At 36.7% G+C, this 16,928-nt stretch overlaps 1 protein-coding gene across 3 annotated transcripts in view; it reads right to left on the reverse strand.

Moving 5' to 3' along the window:
* Gabra3 (gamma-aminobutyric acid type A receptor alpha3 subunit) overlaps positions 1-16,928 on the reverse strand; it is a 191,776-nt gene that overhangs the window by 29,890 nt on the left and 144,958 nt on the right. For all 3 annotated transcript variants that reach the window (XM_031363691.1, XM_031363681.1, XM_031363701.1), the window contains one exon: positions 11,452-11,534. In XM_031363691.1, the coding sequence (XP_031219551.1) occupies positions 11,452-11,534 (83 nt within the window). The remainder of the gene's footprint in view (positions 1-11,451; positions 11,535-16,928) is intronic.

Genomic DNA, 16,928 nt, shown 5'->3' on the forward strand with positions numbered 1-16,928 from the left:
CTCAGCTATTAAAAACAATAAATTTATGTACATACAATTTTAAAGCTGAAAATTTACAATAGATTTAACTTTTTCGCATGGATAGCCCCACAAATGATCTCAATTAGTAGATACTTTTTTAAAAACATATTTCTTTTATATTTATGGTTATGTGCATGTTTGGATGTGTGTTTATACACACATGCATACACATATCATAGAGTACATGTAGAGGTCAAAGGAAACCTTTTTTAGGGGAGCCAGTTCTCTCCTTCAGCCATGTGGGACCTGGGGATTGAACTCCGTTTATCAGGTTTGGAGGCAAGTACCTTTGACCACTGAGCCATCTCATCAGCCACAGTAGATACTTTCTTATATTAATATTATATTAAATATTTTGATGCCTAGAGCTACCCAGTAGCAATATTTACTATATGTGCTAAAATATAAAGCCTGTTGAACTTCAGCCTAATTTTTGCAATTTAGATATTAATCATATACCTTTCCTATGTACTACCATTCCACCCTACTTATCTGTGTTTTCTCTTTTGAAGGATTCAGTTATCTGTGGTCAAAGTAGTGTAAAAATATTAATGGAAAAATCCAGAAATAAAAAGTCCAGAAATGTTAAGCAGCAAGCCCTTTGAAATAAAAAAGGGACCCCTTTGCTATTACATTCATTTCTACTGGGGACTATCTATTAATCACTTAGTCATTTCCTTTGTTCTCAGATCAGTTATTGTAGCATCATAATGCTTGTGCCTCATGGAACCTTATAAACTAGTCTGACACCATTCATTTCACCTCATGTCATTGCGTATGATTATTATCACAAGAAGTGGAAGATCAAGTAAAGTAAACAAATTCAATTATTCTCCTGTTAATAGTTTATTAATCTGCCACTTTGTACAGTTTTAAAAGTCAATTCCTCCATGGGTATTTTTGTATAGAAAAATGCTATATACACACAATTTCACAGATTTTAACACCCAGTAGTTGTCTCAGAATATGTTCCTCCAGATTAAGGAAGTACCATATCTTAATTACAGTTTCCTATAATATATGATATAAATTTTTATATGATGCTCAATTAATTATTAAAAAAATTCTTTCTAGGCATACCTAAAATAGTTTCCATTTCTATAACTCTCCCATCTGTTTTGGAGCATAGCTATCTCAGTCTACCTTTTAATTTTTAATCTCTAATATAATAATTAATTCAATTTTTTTCTTAAGAAAATTATTAATAGTAACTTATACTAGACCCTATATTACAATGAATGTGTTAGCTCATAGCCATCATGTACAAGAACTAGTCACCACATAGCCTCATCGGGTTGGGATCTTGTCAGATTTGAGCTTAATGTTATCAGAGCATTCACTTTCATAAAGCAGTAATAAATATGGAAACTTAGAATTTGGCAGCTGGGTTGGCATCCAGCAAGCCCTAGAGATGCTCTTTTCTCCTGCCATGCTTCCCTGTCTTCACTAGTGCTGTGGTTCCAGGTATGTATATCTATACTTGGATATTTGCACGGATACTGGGAATTGAAACTTGGGTTCTCATGTTGTAATCCAAGTACTTTTCTCACTGAGCAACCTCCCCAGCCTTTGACAAATGATTTTTAAAAAAGCAACAAACATGGTATATAATATATTATATATGCATCTCCAATTCCAAACCTCTCTTCAGGAGACTTATGTCTAGAGATGATGGTTTGTTGTGATTTAGATTTGAAAAATTCTATGCTGCTTATAATGTATCTAGTACTCCCATTGCAGCTCTTTAAACCACTATCACTGAAAAGAGATGAAGCATTTCTTATAAATCCTTTCATGCCCTTATGAAAATATGTTCTGATATATAATCATATGAATATAAGTATACATATGGCAATGCTCTTAGTGGAATGGGATTTTACAGGATGATTTCCTATGCATTGGCCTTTAAACAGAAAACATCAAAGCTACTGAATAACAAATATGTGAAGATACAGACAGATGTGTCTCTGCTTAGGGATAGGTATACTCTAAACATATGTACTAAATAGAGAAGGCACTAGAAAAAATATAAAACAAAATGTTGACCATGTAACATTTTTCAGTGAAAGGTAAGATATAGATGACATTTTTAACCCTAAGAAAGAAAATAAATTTCTTGGTAGATTTCTTAAGATGACTATATAGATCAGACATTAGTAAATGATAGCTCCCAAATTCCAAGTAAGTCTTGAAGCCTGACATGTGACATTTTTCTCATATGTAGAATATAGTGGGGGAAATGACAAGAAAAGAATAGGGAGAACAGGGGAGAAGGGGAGTGTGGAAGGGCAATCAGAAAGGAAATAAATATAATTAAAGTACACTATAAGCTGAAATATATAAAGAAATATCAAAATGTATCCCTTTACTTTGTACAACTACCATATACTAGTAAAAAGCCAGATGTTGTAATTCCCACCAGGGAGCTTGCTATTTTCTGAAGGAAACAGAGACAGGAAAACAGTTGTAACACACTTGTGAGCATAAAAAGTATGCAACTTGGTGGGGGAAAAACAAGTAAGTATTAACTGAAAGTAGACATTAACACTAGGGAAACTGTTTTAAAAATAACACTATTGTGGATGCCAAGAAGTACTTGCTGACAGGAGCCTGATATAGCTGTCTCTAGAGAGGCTCTGCCAGTGCCTCACAAATACAGATGTGGATGCTTGCAGCCAACCATTGGAATTAGCTCAGGGGTCTCTAATGGAGGAGTTAGAGAAAGGACTGGAGGAGCTGAAGTAGCTGAAGGCTTTGCACCCCTTAGGACAAACAACAATGTGAACTAACTAGTACGCCCAGAGAACCCAGGGACTAAACCACCAACCAAAGAGTACACATGGTGGGACTCATGGCTCCAGCAGCATATGTATAGTAGAGGATGGCTTTGTCAGTCATCAATGGGAGGAGAGGTCCTTGGTCCTGTGAAGGTTCTATGCCCCAGTGTAGGGGAATGCCAGGGCAGGGAGGAAGAAGTGTGAGGGTAGGTGGGGGAGCACCCTCATAGAAGGAGGGGGAGGGAGGAGAGGATAGAGTGTTTCCAGAGGGGAAACTGGGAAATGGGATAACATTTGAAATGTAAATAATGAAAATATCCAATAAAAGGAAAAAAATCAGACACCATCATGTATATTTCCTTGAAGTTAACCCCAGAAATGCAGTGCCCACAGGAATAGTGAAGTGCTGCATGGTGGGCCTTCCTAATGGTCATTCCAACACTTGGGACACCCTTGTGGAGCATTTGCATAAACCAGTGCTAAGACCTGGCATTCTCATGCCTCTGTGAGCAAGAATTCAGATGTGACTGTGAATCTGACCTGGAAGTTCCATAAGTGATGATCCCTCTCAGCACTGTGAATCACAGGAAATAAAACACCGGAAGGAAATGTTATCATTTAAACCTATTTGCTACATTGGATGTGGATTTTGAAAGTTATGTGATACATAATCTACCTTTAGAACCAAACATTGGAAAATACAACACTGAAGTTGTTAATTATATTTTTCTTTGTACATCTTTATAGACTTAGATTTTCCCTGTCTTTGTAAAAATAGTGAACATGGCTTGAAATATGTATTATTACAAAATGTTTTAAAGGTTTAAAGCACATATATTAATTCATATGTAGAGAGAGACCTTTGTGACTCAAACATACTAAATAATTTTTAAATTCAAAATAAAAAAGACTAGTGAACACAATTGACCCCTTGTCAGGTTGACACACAAACACATCACTGTTGGAACCCAATCTTTCCTTTCCTGTCTATCCCCAAGATCCCACATTAAAATTATAACTAACTTTAAAAGTCCCACAATCTTTATAAATCCAGACATACTAAAAATTCAGTCCATTTAAAACAGCTAATTTAAAAAGTCTTTTAAAATTCGGTCTCACTGTGGGTCTCAGTAAAATCCAAAATAAATGAAATACTTTAATTCAAGAGGGAAGAACCAGGGCAGTCACAATCAAATCAAACTTCAAAAATATAAATAACTCAGTATTCAATGACTAGATTACTCTTGATCTTCAGTGCTCCTCCAAGGAGTGTGTCACTTGGTCAGCTCTTCCTTTTGGAGCACACACAGCTTGTCTTCTAAGCTCTGGCTGGCTCCACTCCACTGCTGCTGCTGTTCTAGGTAGTCATTTCATGGTACTGGCATCTCCAAAATGCTTTGGACTGCTGCAACTGGGCTACTCTTTCACCAGTAACCTCTCACAGGCTCTCTTCCTGGTTCCAAGCCTCAACTTCTTTGCATGGTCCCTTCAATCTTGGGCTTTAAACTGCTACTGAGGCTACACCTTCACCAGTAGCCTTTCTTGGCCAGGCCTCAGCTGCTGTACATGACCCGTTCATAACCTCAGCAACCTCTGGAACATAGCTTCTCTGTGCTGACTCTCAGGAAACAGTTGCCAGAAGATTTCACCTCAGTGATGCTGGTCCCCTGGTTTTATTACATTATCTCTAGCTTACTTTTCAAACATGCTAATCTCTTGTTAATCACAGCTGACACTTCAGCTTCAGCTGACCAGAATAACATATCTTAATTCAAAGTATCAAAAGGCTCTGCTGGGGTCTTTAAATTTCCCCCTGGGACTTCACATGCCAGGCCTCCATGATCAGCACTGCTCTCTCTTACCTTCCAAGCTCCAACAGAACATCCTACTGAGCTCTCAGCACTCAATAGCTTTTTGAGCCCATAGTTCCAAAGTCCTTCCACAATCCTCCCCAAAGCATGGTCAAGTTTGTCACAGGAATACTCACTATGTGAGTACCAGCTTGTTTTAGTTAGGATATTTTTATTGCTGCAGTGAAGCACCATGACCAAAAAGCAAGTTGTGGGGAAAGGGTTTATTTGTCTTACACTCCCATGTTGCTATTCATCATCAAAGGAAGTTAGGACAGGAACTCAAATGGGGCAAAAACATGGAGGCAGGACCATGGAGAGGTCCTGCTTACTGGCTATAGAACCCAGGACCAACTCAGAGATGGCACCAACCACATTCCCCATCAATCACTAGGAGGGATTGTAGCACCAGAGGGGTCAAGGACACCACAAGAAAACCCAGAAAATCAACTAACCTCAGCCACAAGGGTCTCACAGAGACTAAACCACCAACCAAGGAGCCTTCATAGGACTGATCTAGGCCCTCTGCTGTTGGATATTATAGAAGAATTTTTTCAATTGAGGATCTCTCTCCTTTAAAGTAACTCTAACTTGTCAAATTGACCTAAGACTAACTAGTGCACAATTTAATTACTTGATTTTATGCAGTGCCTCTTAGTACTACATGCTGCTGGTGGCAAGTCATCCTTCCAAATTACCTATGTTTATGTGTATATAGTTGTGATGGTTAGCTTAAGTTGTCAACTTCATATAATCTAGAATCATGTGTTTACATTGTGCTGGGCTGTGGGCACATGTGCTGGTTAGATTTCTGTCAACATGACATAAGCTGGAGTTATTTGCAAAGAGGTAGGATCAGATGAGAAAATGCTTCCATTGTATTGGCCTAAGGCAAGTCTGCTGGGAATTTTATTTATTATTATTAATGTAGGAGGGCTCAGCCCACTATGGGTGTTGCTTCTGTGGGAAAATGGCCCTGGTATGCATAAGAAAGGTAGCTGAGCAAGCCAGGAGAAGCAATACAATGATGGACTGCAATCAGGGAGTATATAGGTCAAATAAAGTTTCTTCCCCAAGTTGTTTTGGATCATATTGTTGTTCGTCCTAAGGGGCTGCAAACCCTTCAGCTCCTTGGGTCCTTTCTCTAGCTCCTTCACTGGGGAGCCTGTACTTAGTTCAATGGATGGCTGTGAGCCTCCACTTCTGTATTAGTCCAGCACTGTCAGAGCCTCTCAGGAGACAGCTATATCAGGCTCCTGTCAGCCAGCACTTGCTGGCATCCATAATAGTGTCTGGGTTTGCTGACTGAATATGGGAAGGATTCCCAGGTGGAGCAGTCTCTGAATTGTCCTTCCTTCAGTCTCTGCTCCATAGATTGTTTGTACAACTCCTTCCATGGGTATTTTGTTCCCCCTTCTAAGAAGGAATGAAGTATCCACACTTTGGTCTTCCTTCTCCTTGAGTTTCTTATGGTTTGTGGACCTTTCCTTTTCTACTAAAGATTTTCATTGTTTTCTAGAGATTTGTAGGAAATCTTATGTATTTTGAATATTTTGAAGTATTTTTTCCATCTGATGAAAAGCTTTCATGGTATCTCTTTGTTTAGCATTAGGGCTTTGTTTCTTGTTTTAAGACAGACTCTTGCTTTATAAAATGGGCATCCTGGAACTCTCACTGTGGAACACTGGCTCACCTCAAGCTCACATCAGTCCTTCTGTGTTAGGTTCTTGAGTGCTAAGGTTATAAGCATGAACCACACTCTGCCCTATCCACCATCCCTTTTTATTCTCTTAATGATCTTTTGATAAGTAGAAGTCTTTTGCTATTTAAGATATCCTAAGTATCTTCTCAGTTTTATGGTTAGTTATGCCTTTGTTAGACTAACTCCTCCAAACCATTAAGATATTCTCTATAACATGAATAAAATATTTAAGAAAAGAAATGGGATTAATTTAGTGAAAAATGATTTTGCTCCTAGTTTTGGAGTTTTGATTTATACCAGCATTGAATTATTTCAAAATCTCCTGTTTTTTAAGCTTTTTCAAAATAGGTGTCTGAGGAAAACCAGCAGCATATTAACCAGTGTGGAGTCAGATGCTGGGGAGCACACACTTCCATTATGCTTGGCACACAGGTTTACTGTGTGGTGGGATTTCAGGGCCGTAGATTTTCCCTGTCTTCTCTCTTCCTGCATCCCTCCCTTCTGATCCAAGTAGATGGAACCGAAAGAAGCCCTTGTTGCTGTAGATATGCATGTGTCTGGCAGCCTTAAGCCCACCTGGGCACTTTTAGGAAATAAATAAATAAATAAATAAATAAATAAATAAAGCAAGCAAAGAAAATGCAGTGGTGCACATATTCATGGTTCAGGAAGTTTCTAGTGTATTGATGATGGATGTTTATGTTAGTTTTTTTTCCTTGCAGCCCTGATCTACTACTAGGGTGTGAAAAGTAGCTAGGAGCCTCTGCTTTTGTAAATGGTGAAGAAATGACGTTCGAATCATAGTCTTTCTCCTGGAATTTAGCTGAGAGAATCCTTTTTCTCAACAGTGAAACAAGTAGTTCTCTTACATTTTTATCTGAAAGTTCTGGGTTTCTTTGTTTCTTATACATTTAAAACTGAAATAGAATTACATTGCTTTCCTCCTCCAGCCCCTCCCAAATAACCTCCCTCAAACCCTTCCTGTATCCCTCCCTCCTCAAGCTGATAGCCCCTTTTCCTTTACTTAAAGTTCCAATGCATTTGGACTTTATCTTTGCATATATTTGATATAAAATAAGAGCCTAAGATCTCTCTCCATGTCTCATTAATTCTGTGCTATTTATCTTTGTAACCATAAAATCTTGTCTAAATTACTATAGCTTCAAGTGGATTTGATTTCATTGTGAATTCTCTGGATTTATTTTTATTCATTATTCTTATTGAAGAATCATAAGTATTCTTAGCATCTTCATATTACCATACAAACTTTAAAATCAGCATTGTTTCCTTTATATTTATCATACTTAGTGTTTATGTGCATCTTGAGACTTCAGATTAATAATTTTCATCTGTTTTAAAAGTTCCTTTTCTATCTGTAAAATATACATCTATGAAATTCTTACAATACAGTTTTTTTTTGTTTTTGTTTGTTTGTTTGTTTCTTCAAGACAGGGTTTCTCTGTATAGCCCTGTCTGTCCTGTACAATACAGTTTTTAAACTATATATCATAATTTCTTCTACAATGTCAAACATGATTTTACATTTTGCTGTGTATTTTCTTTTGGTTCTTCTATTTTTCAATTTTTGGTACTTAATTCTTTAAGTACTTAATCCTGTCTTCTGTTTTATCTATCCATGAACTTTGAAGTTTAGATGTACTTTTCTGTCAATAATTTCCAGTTTACTTTTATTTGTAAGTACTCAGTTTCTGTACAAATTATCTATCTTTTATCTGTTCTTCACAGTACCTATATGTGTGTTGTATGTATATGTATGTGGTTTTATGTATATGTACATATGAGTGCATATAGAGGTCAGAGGTTGTCACTAGGTGCCATCCTCAGTCATGAGGCGCATTACTCATTTTTAGTCAGAGTTTCTTACTGTAACCCAGTATAGGCTCACCAATTGGCCTATATTGGCTGGCTACAGAGGTCCAGAGATCCAGCTGCCTCACAAGCAATCAGTGACTCCGTACTAAGACTATGGGTGTGTGCTACCACGTATTGCCAAATTTGAAAGTCCTTGTCCATAAACTCTGCTAACAGGCCTCTGTGTATGTTGTTATTTAGCTTTTAGATCTTGTTTTAAGAACATATTTCACTACCCATTCATATGTAATGATTTTATTTTATTTAAGTTAAAACATGGTTCACAAAGTGTTTCCTGGTGGAAACCACCTTTCTAACATTCCTTCCTGGCTATGGAGACAGTGTGCAAGACCTATCACTTTATTTCCATAAAGGATTAAGATGGATTTAATATGACTCTGTTCTTCCCTTATAATTGGGACATAGTTCTCTAAATTTTAAACCTGACAGCTTGATGAATGCTCGCTTCCTCTACCCTCCCTTCCTTTCCTCTCTCCCCTCTTCCTCCTTCTTTTAGCACTACAGAAAACTACAAAAAAGGCAATGTTGTTTTAAGTTATTTATATTGGGTTTTGGCTTCATTCTATGTCCATGGGATGAATTAAGACCAATCTGAGAATGATGGTGAGAACCATCACAAGTTCACTTATAAAAGGATCTCTCCTTTCTTCAGAAGTATTGCTACAATCCTTATCACTTCCATGCTTGGTCATTTTTTGGTTGTTAAGGTTTAATCATGGTAATAGTGGGCATCAACAACAACTAAATCCTCTTGAGAAATAAAGTACTACTCATTATATCATAGGCCTGACTCATTAAGATGCTTGCCACCTTAACAGATACAATACTTAGCCTGGAGCAATCTGGCCATCCACCTCCTGCTCTGGTTCCTAGTCCTACAGAAGTAAGAGATAAATAAATGTTCTTTCATACCTTTGCTGCTTTTGTCACAGGAAGCAACTTTGACACTTTCCAAAAGCTAGTTGTGAATTATGGTTAGGCTGTTCTATTTTCCCATGAGTTTTTCACACCCCTCTCATACTGTCCATGGTGCCTTGCTCTCTTAATCTTTCACTTTAAGCTAACTTTTGAACTCTATTTTAAGCCATTTTCTTTCATGAAGTTCCTTTGCAGATTTTCAAGGAAAGTGTCTCTGTTTCTTTTAGGCCTGGTATTATTGCCACTATTCCTTCTAATTGCTCTTCTACCTCAAGTTTTGCTCAGGTTCTCATGTCAGTGAGGTGCTCTCTCCTAATAGAATGTCTAACAGGTAATTTCAAGATAGCTCCTTTCTCAAACCCACCACTCTGATTCCTAGCACTACTTGTCTCATTTGAAAGCAAAATCATTAGATTGACTATCTTTTGGTTACTCTTGAGTTTTCCTTCTACTACGCATTTAATGTATCAGGGGAACTTGCTGTAGGTCTTTTCCTAGCATACCACTTTTCATCACCATTATTACTATCATAGGTTAGTTGAGTTGTTACTATATGAAAAGTTTCAATAACCTCCGTCAGCATATCTCACCTTAAATATTGCAATATAAAACTAATTGAACTCTATATTTTTCTCTATTAACAAGTTCATAAACCTAATAGCATTCTTCTTTCAAAATAAGTAAGACAATATTAATCATTAATTCAAAGTATTCCACTTAGTCCCTCTTAACCCACAGAATATAATCCAAGGCCTCTTAATTTTTTAGAAGACTCTAAAGGCTCTGGCTGAGTTTATAGTCTCATCTCTACCTAGTGATTTCATTATTATGTCCAGTGGGCATCCACATGGCTGCTATGATGTTTATTAAGCAAGCCTAAATACAACACTTTCCCCACTTAAAATCTTTTTCTTGAAATGCTACTATACCACCTAGAACATTATTTTCTCATATGTCTACATCATTTGCCCAGTTGTATCTTATATCACTTTTTAAAATGTTTCAATTGATATATAATAAGAATAAAGAGAATAAGTTGTGTATACAAGAATAAGATGATTGTTGTCAAATAAGCCAAAACAGATTGGTAAGAATTACCTTATTCAAAAAAAATTTACAGGTAAGTAAAATTGAGAAAATAGGTATCAGAGCTATCACAATTAGGGGGAATAATATAGTGTTTGATCGCACAACAGAGACACTATAGTTTGCAGGCATTTCCTCGACACTTTAAAGTGCCTAATGGAATATGTTGAATGCTCTTAGTATTAAGAAATGATACATACTGGAAATAAGAGATATGCTAGCTACCCTAAATTATATATATGCATATATATTCATATGTATATATATGTATATATATATTACACATATATATGTGTATATGTTTGAAATTTCATACCATATTCTTATACACCTCTATAACTACTATGTATTCAATGAGATTTTTTGTATTTTTCCATACTTTATGTCTACTTTTACCCTATTTTTATTATACTTTACTATCACATTCTTCTCAATAATAGAAACTCTATCAGGCTAGGGATTTTGTTTTATTAATGAATGCATTCCAAGCTCATAGAATAGAGGCTGTCATGCAAGACATAGTGTGTAAATGTTTGACAAACTAATGATTGATAAAATATGTCACATATAATTGAGACTTTTCAAATGTAATTTCTATTTCAATATCATTTCAATGTGACTAACGCATATCTTAATATATTACTCTGATAATAACTTACTCAAATACTCATGCTCAAAACTGCTCTCAAGTATATTCAATTTTGATAGCTGTAGTTTCACTTGTAAATGGACTCTATTTCTACTGTCCACTCTGTAAGAGTTACAACAAATGGGAAAATCAGTATTCTAAAGCATGAGCAAATCTCTACAGCTGTCTCTTCCTATTAACCATCTACTGTTGGGAACTGAATATTAGTAGGTAGAGATGCAGGGAGAATGAACATTTAAAAAATATATGACATATTCTCTTGCTCTTAGGAAGCTAACATTTTTTATTTCTCCTTTCTCTGTCCTCTGGCAAAGGACAAATATTGAAGTTTCCATCTAATGATAGAAATTAAGCTGAAATAATGGAATAAGATTTGTTCCAAGGTGTGTATTAAAAGTCAAGTCTACCACTCTAGATTAGTTAGTACTACTTGACCCCATTTTCCTGACCCACTCCACACCAGCAAGGATTAAATTCGGAATTAAGAACTTCTTAGGAATATATTGCATTTCCTCTGGAAACAGGTCAGACAAACAAAACTCAGAAAATACATACAGCTTCCAAATTTCAGAGGGCATGCATGTACATCCATGGGGAAATCTTCTAAATGCATAGGACATTCAGCATGTATTGTTAACCTAAAAGGAAGGGGAACAGAAAATGAAAGACAGTCAAGATAAATTTTATTAAACATGAAATTTTATTTGCACTCACCAGCAGTGGAGTATTTATAAGAATACCATGGTGTTTTACTTGTTTATTTTCAGTAAGAGTAAAGCCTGTGTGCAAACAAAGGTTGAATTATGTGAACTAGGGAGTTCCTCAAAGTAGAAGCCAATATTGCTTATTTTTGGTTGGGGCTGATGTGAATACCACCTTACCCTTTAGAAAAATATATATATTTGACCTAATGGTCCTTTCTTAGCTACCCTTCAGTAAGCATAGAAACAGCAGGTCCTCTCTGACTCATTTAGTACTGATCACAGCTTAATTATTTCAGAAAGAATTCTCAGCAGGCTATTACATGAGTTAACCAATTTAAAGAGTGCATAATGAGGGACTGAGTTATAGAAAGAATATATTTGCTATGATAACTAACAGAGACAAAATAAGCCATTGCTGTAGAAGAATACACAAACAAAAAACACGCATATACACATGCATACCACTCCAAAAATACAAAAGAAATGGAGGAAATCAGAAACCTCAAAGGTTGAATCTGAAGAACTTTGAAAAGAATTATAAAAAGAAAAGAGAGAGAGAGAGAGAGAGAGAGAGAGAGAGAAAGAGAGAGAGAGAGATGAGGTATTATTTGTGATATTTATATATTCATTTCTTTTTATTAGTCTGTCAAAATAATCCATTTTAATGTTTCTGTATGAATTTTTGCTAGTCTTTTAAGGTTGATATGTCATTGGTCCCAACTTCATTCTCATGTGTGGGCATATGCATGGGTATATGTGTACATAAATAATGCCTACACAGTAAACATCTAGACTTGCTTGGGACCTGCCATCAACTTGTTATTACTATCTAGTCTTTATAACTTCTATGTATATACAAGACAGCTTCTGTCATGCTCATGGTATTTTAATAAGCTGAGAAGCTGGTCACCAATTAGAATTTTGTTCATTCTTTCAACAGTTTCCTCCTTTACACAGGCATTTTTGCTTGTGGCTTTATGGGACCTAAATTTTCCTTGGGACTATAATTCCTGATTAATAGAATATCAACAGATCAAACAAAGGAATTTGTCTTGTTTCATGTCAAGGCAATAGAGAGAGGCATGTAAGGAATCCAATATATAGAGTTTCCATTCATTACTCTTCCTAACCATAGTGCTACTATAATAGTGTTAGCTAATAAAATATAAGCAAGTGGTAATTGTCTGGACACTGTTGTCCAATTTAGTTGGAAAAAGTGAGATACCAGGAAAAATTCATATTTAGAGTAAAATTGTAGATGTTCTTACATCTAGGAAGAGATGGAAGGTTCGATGTGTAATTATTATCATTACAAGGATAAATTGCTAATAGGTTGAGCTGTTCATAGCATTTTATAATTTCTAAAACATATTCAAATTGAGTAACTCCATTCAGGTCTGCTCCTAACACTTGTATCATAGGGATTCTGGTTGCCTGGAACAAAAGTGGATGCTGCCTCTATCTGTTCTTCCATGCCCTCATGGTGGCCCTGTAAAGAATATACTGTGAACATCATTATCATCTGTTTCAGAGAGAAGCATCCAAAGAGTGTGTCTGATTTGCTCAGAAACACACAACATAGAAGACAGGAGCAAGTCTAGAACTCTTGCTACATGTGTTACCTTCTATACATTAGCTTATGGGAAATCTATTCATCATATAAGGAATGCTTTATTTACCTCAGGTCACCTTTGGATAAACATTTCCTATGTATAAGGTAGTTGTGGTAAAACATGAAGAAAATATGCAAAAAATAAGAGACTCATAGGCCACAATTATTGTTCTTACAAGAACTGGTATAGGAGAAGAAAATAATAATTACCTATTTGGTCAACACATTAATATAGAATAGTAGCTGTGAACATTAGCCTGGATATGGTATTGGTCTTTGATTTTATAGAAAGAGTTTGAAGAACCAAAGAAGACAACAGCATAATATGGTTAATGACAAACTCTGCCCACACACAGACAGACTCTTTCTTCTTTACTCAGGTGAGATGGGCAAGAAATGGATAGAAAAGAAGATAAGAAAGTTATTATAGATCAGTCCTGTTCCTAATCAGAAATCACTACCATTGCATCCTGCCTTTATAATCTATTTGCTGTGGTCTTATTCTCTACATCCAAAAGGCTGCTGGGCATAAAATAATTTCCGCTTGACATTACTCATAAGAGGCAGTATCTTGGAAACAATAATGTAAGTGGAGAGAGGGAACACAATTTTCTTTATTAAATCCTCATGGAAAGTTTTCAGTATCCAACAGGAGAAACAGGTTTTTCTGTGAAATGTATTTCTCTTGTCTCTGCTTCTATGAATTGTGAAGTAACCCTTTATACATTTAAAAAGTGTCAGATTGGTAGATATTACAGGCTGGCTTAAGATTTGAGGTTTTCTCCAAGACACATGAACATTCTGTAAGTATCCAAGGGATTAGTTAGAGTTGTAAAGGTTATTATCATCATCTAGTTCCAACCTTTGTTGCATAAATGACATACTGAAATAAAAGCCATGTAAGTATTGCTAAAGGGCACACACATAGATGCACTTATTGTCTAGGAAGAATTTGAGAAATATATACAGCCAGCCACAACACAACTGATAAAGTTCTCTTGAAGGTACAGAGAAAATGAAAGAATTGTTATGTTCAAACTTCAAATAGAAGGCCTTATGAAACCAGGATTAACCAAGGTGAACTGGAAATGGTAAGCAAGATGAAGAATGGCATTGTGAAGAATATTACACATGCCTAAACACAAACTATTGCTTTTGGAACTCTGTTGAAACTTTTGTTTTTGCCACAAACATTTTGTTCAGTTTTCATGTAAATTTTTCCTTAAATCTTTCTATGGTTTTTAAAGAATTCTATACATGATTACTATGCTTATCTCACTTGTACCCCTCCTGTGTCTGTCCAACTCCCTCCCATATCTATCTATCTATCTATCTATCTATCTATCTATCTATCTATCTATCTATCTATCTATCTATTATCAGATTTCCTTCATGATCCAGGAATTTGGCTGCTTTGATTTCTACATAAATAACAAGGATTAAAGAAGTGATAAATCAGGAGACTCTTTCCTATCTTTCTATCTATCTGTCTGTCTATCTATCTATCTATCTATCTATCTATCTATCTATCTATCTACCTACCTACCTATTTATCTATCTATCCCAACACAGACTTATCCAGGGATAAGTCCCCTGATAGATTATCCAATTCTAAGTGATCAGCCCTAAATGGCTATGCTAAGTATATAAGCAACATTAAATATCTCAGCAGGTTGCATTGCCTGGAATTTAATGGGATTTTCAAAAAAGAAAGATCAGATACTCTTCAAAGTACAACACTGATATCATAGGATTTCCTTCATGATCCAGGAATTTGGCTGCTTTGATTTCTACATAAATACCAAGGAGTAAAGAAGTGATAATCCAGGAGAACCTTTCCTTTAGGGGAGGCAGATGAGGATGGGAATTCAAAAGCTTTTAAAGTCAAGTCACAATGGGTATGCCCACACAAACCCTGCAACCCTCATTATTAAAATGCCTTCATTTTACTTGCATTGAGACACTCTGGTTCCTTTGTAGACCAATCTTTTGCTTGAATCAGATTTTTGTTTTATACCACTATAGTAATAAGTCCATGTTGTTATTGCCATGGCCTCCTAACTTGCCACTCTGCTAAGAGAAGATTCGCTGTAATCCCATATGCATTCAGAATCAAAGTCTATGTCTACTCAGAATCTAGAATTATGCTACAATACATTCTTCTCTTGTATATCTTTCTGGGTCACTGAGCTCTGGCTCTTTCCAGACTCTCTGAATATATGCTGCTGAAGTTGTGTTTGGTCTGCCCAGAATGTTCTTATAATTTTTCTTTTGCCATCTTGACTTTATTTAGTATAGACAACACTTTGAACTAGATTTTAGCCATTCAACCAAAGAAACAATTCAACTGAACAGACTGTTGAATTCAGTCTGATGCAGAGTTCTTTGTCTATCAGTACTCAGAAATCTTCCTTTGCACATTCTTTATTCTTAGGCTAACTAGTAGTTTCTAAAGGAGACCTTCACTGAATGAACTCTGCTCAGTTTCCTAACCTTCACCCTTTAGACAATAAACTTTATCATAGTCTTTCTTTTTCTTTTCTCATATCACCTAAGATATACAATACCATAGGTTTTATATTTCTATGTATTGTCTGTTTTCTTTATTTACTATAGGTGAGGAAATTTTGGCTATGTTATTATGCATGCCAAGAGCTAGCATACTGAATTATTTGATTTTTTGTATCCACAAAGGTATATTTTTCTATTGAAACCTTGAACTGAGGGGTTAGACAACACAGTTCTAGAAAACTGTGATTTATTTGTAGGATAATATCTTTCTTTCTCCCTAATGAACCTTTATTTTTTCTCTCTTTTCCCCTCACATAATATATTCTGATTATGGTTTTTCCTCCCTCTACTTATTTATCCCAGTTTCTTCCCAGGTCCCCTCTTATTCAGATGTACTCTCTTTCTGTCTCTCATTAAAAAGTAAACAGGGTTCTAAGGAATAATAGTAAAATATGATATAATGAAGATAAAACAGAACTAATATGTCACAATTGAACTAAACAAACAGATGGAAGAAAAAGAATCCAAGAGAAGGAACAAGAAATAGAGACCAGACCAGCCAGGAGGCACAGGCCTCAGAAGCAGCAGGGCAGCTGGCTCAGGATCCTTTCTACCTCCATCTTCACCTAGGAGGAGGGTCTTCAGATCCACAGCCCTCCCTACCCCTCCCCTGCAAGTAGTGAGCTTGCCTTTGGGGAGTGCTCCAACCCAGAGACTCAGGTGAGATCTCCATTTTCTCTCTGGTGACCTTCTAAGGCAGGACCAGCCAGGAGGTACAGGCCTCAGAAGTGGCAGGGCAGCTGGCACAGGATCCTTTCTACCTCCCTCTTCACCTAGGAGGAGGCAGGACCAGCCAGGAGGTAGAGGCCTCAGAAGCAGCAGGGCAGCTGGCTCAGGATCCTTTCTACCTCCATCTTCACCTAGGCGGAGGAATTACAGATCCTCAGCCCTCCCTGCCCCTTCCCTGAAGCAGAGAGCTTGCCTTTGGGGAGTTCTCCAACACAGAGACTCAGGTGAGCTCTCCATTTTCTCTCTGGTGACCCTCTAAGGCAGGACCAGCAAGGAGGCACAGGCCTCAGAAGCGGCAGGGCAGCCAGCACAGGAAATTCTCTACCTCCCTCTTTACCTAGGAGGAGGTACTGCAGATCCACAGCCCTCTCTGCCCCTCCCCTGCAAGTGGAGAGCCTGTCTCCAGGGTTTGTTCT

The sequence above is a fragment of the Mastomys coucha genome, chromosome X (genome assembly GCF_008632895.1).
Source record: "Mastomys coucha isolate ucsf_1 chromosome X, UCSF_Mcou_1, whole genome shotgun sequence".
NCBI classification, from domain to species: Eukaryota; Metazoa; Chordata; class Mammalia; order Rodentia; family Muridae; genus Mastomys; species Mastomys coucha.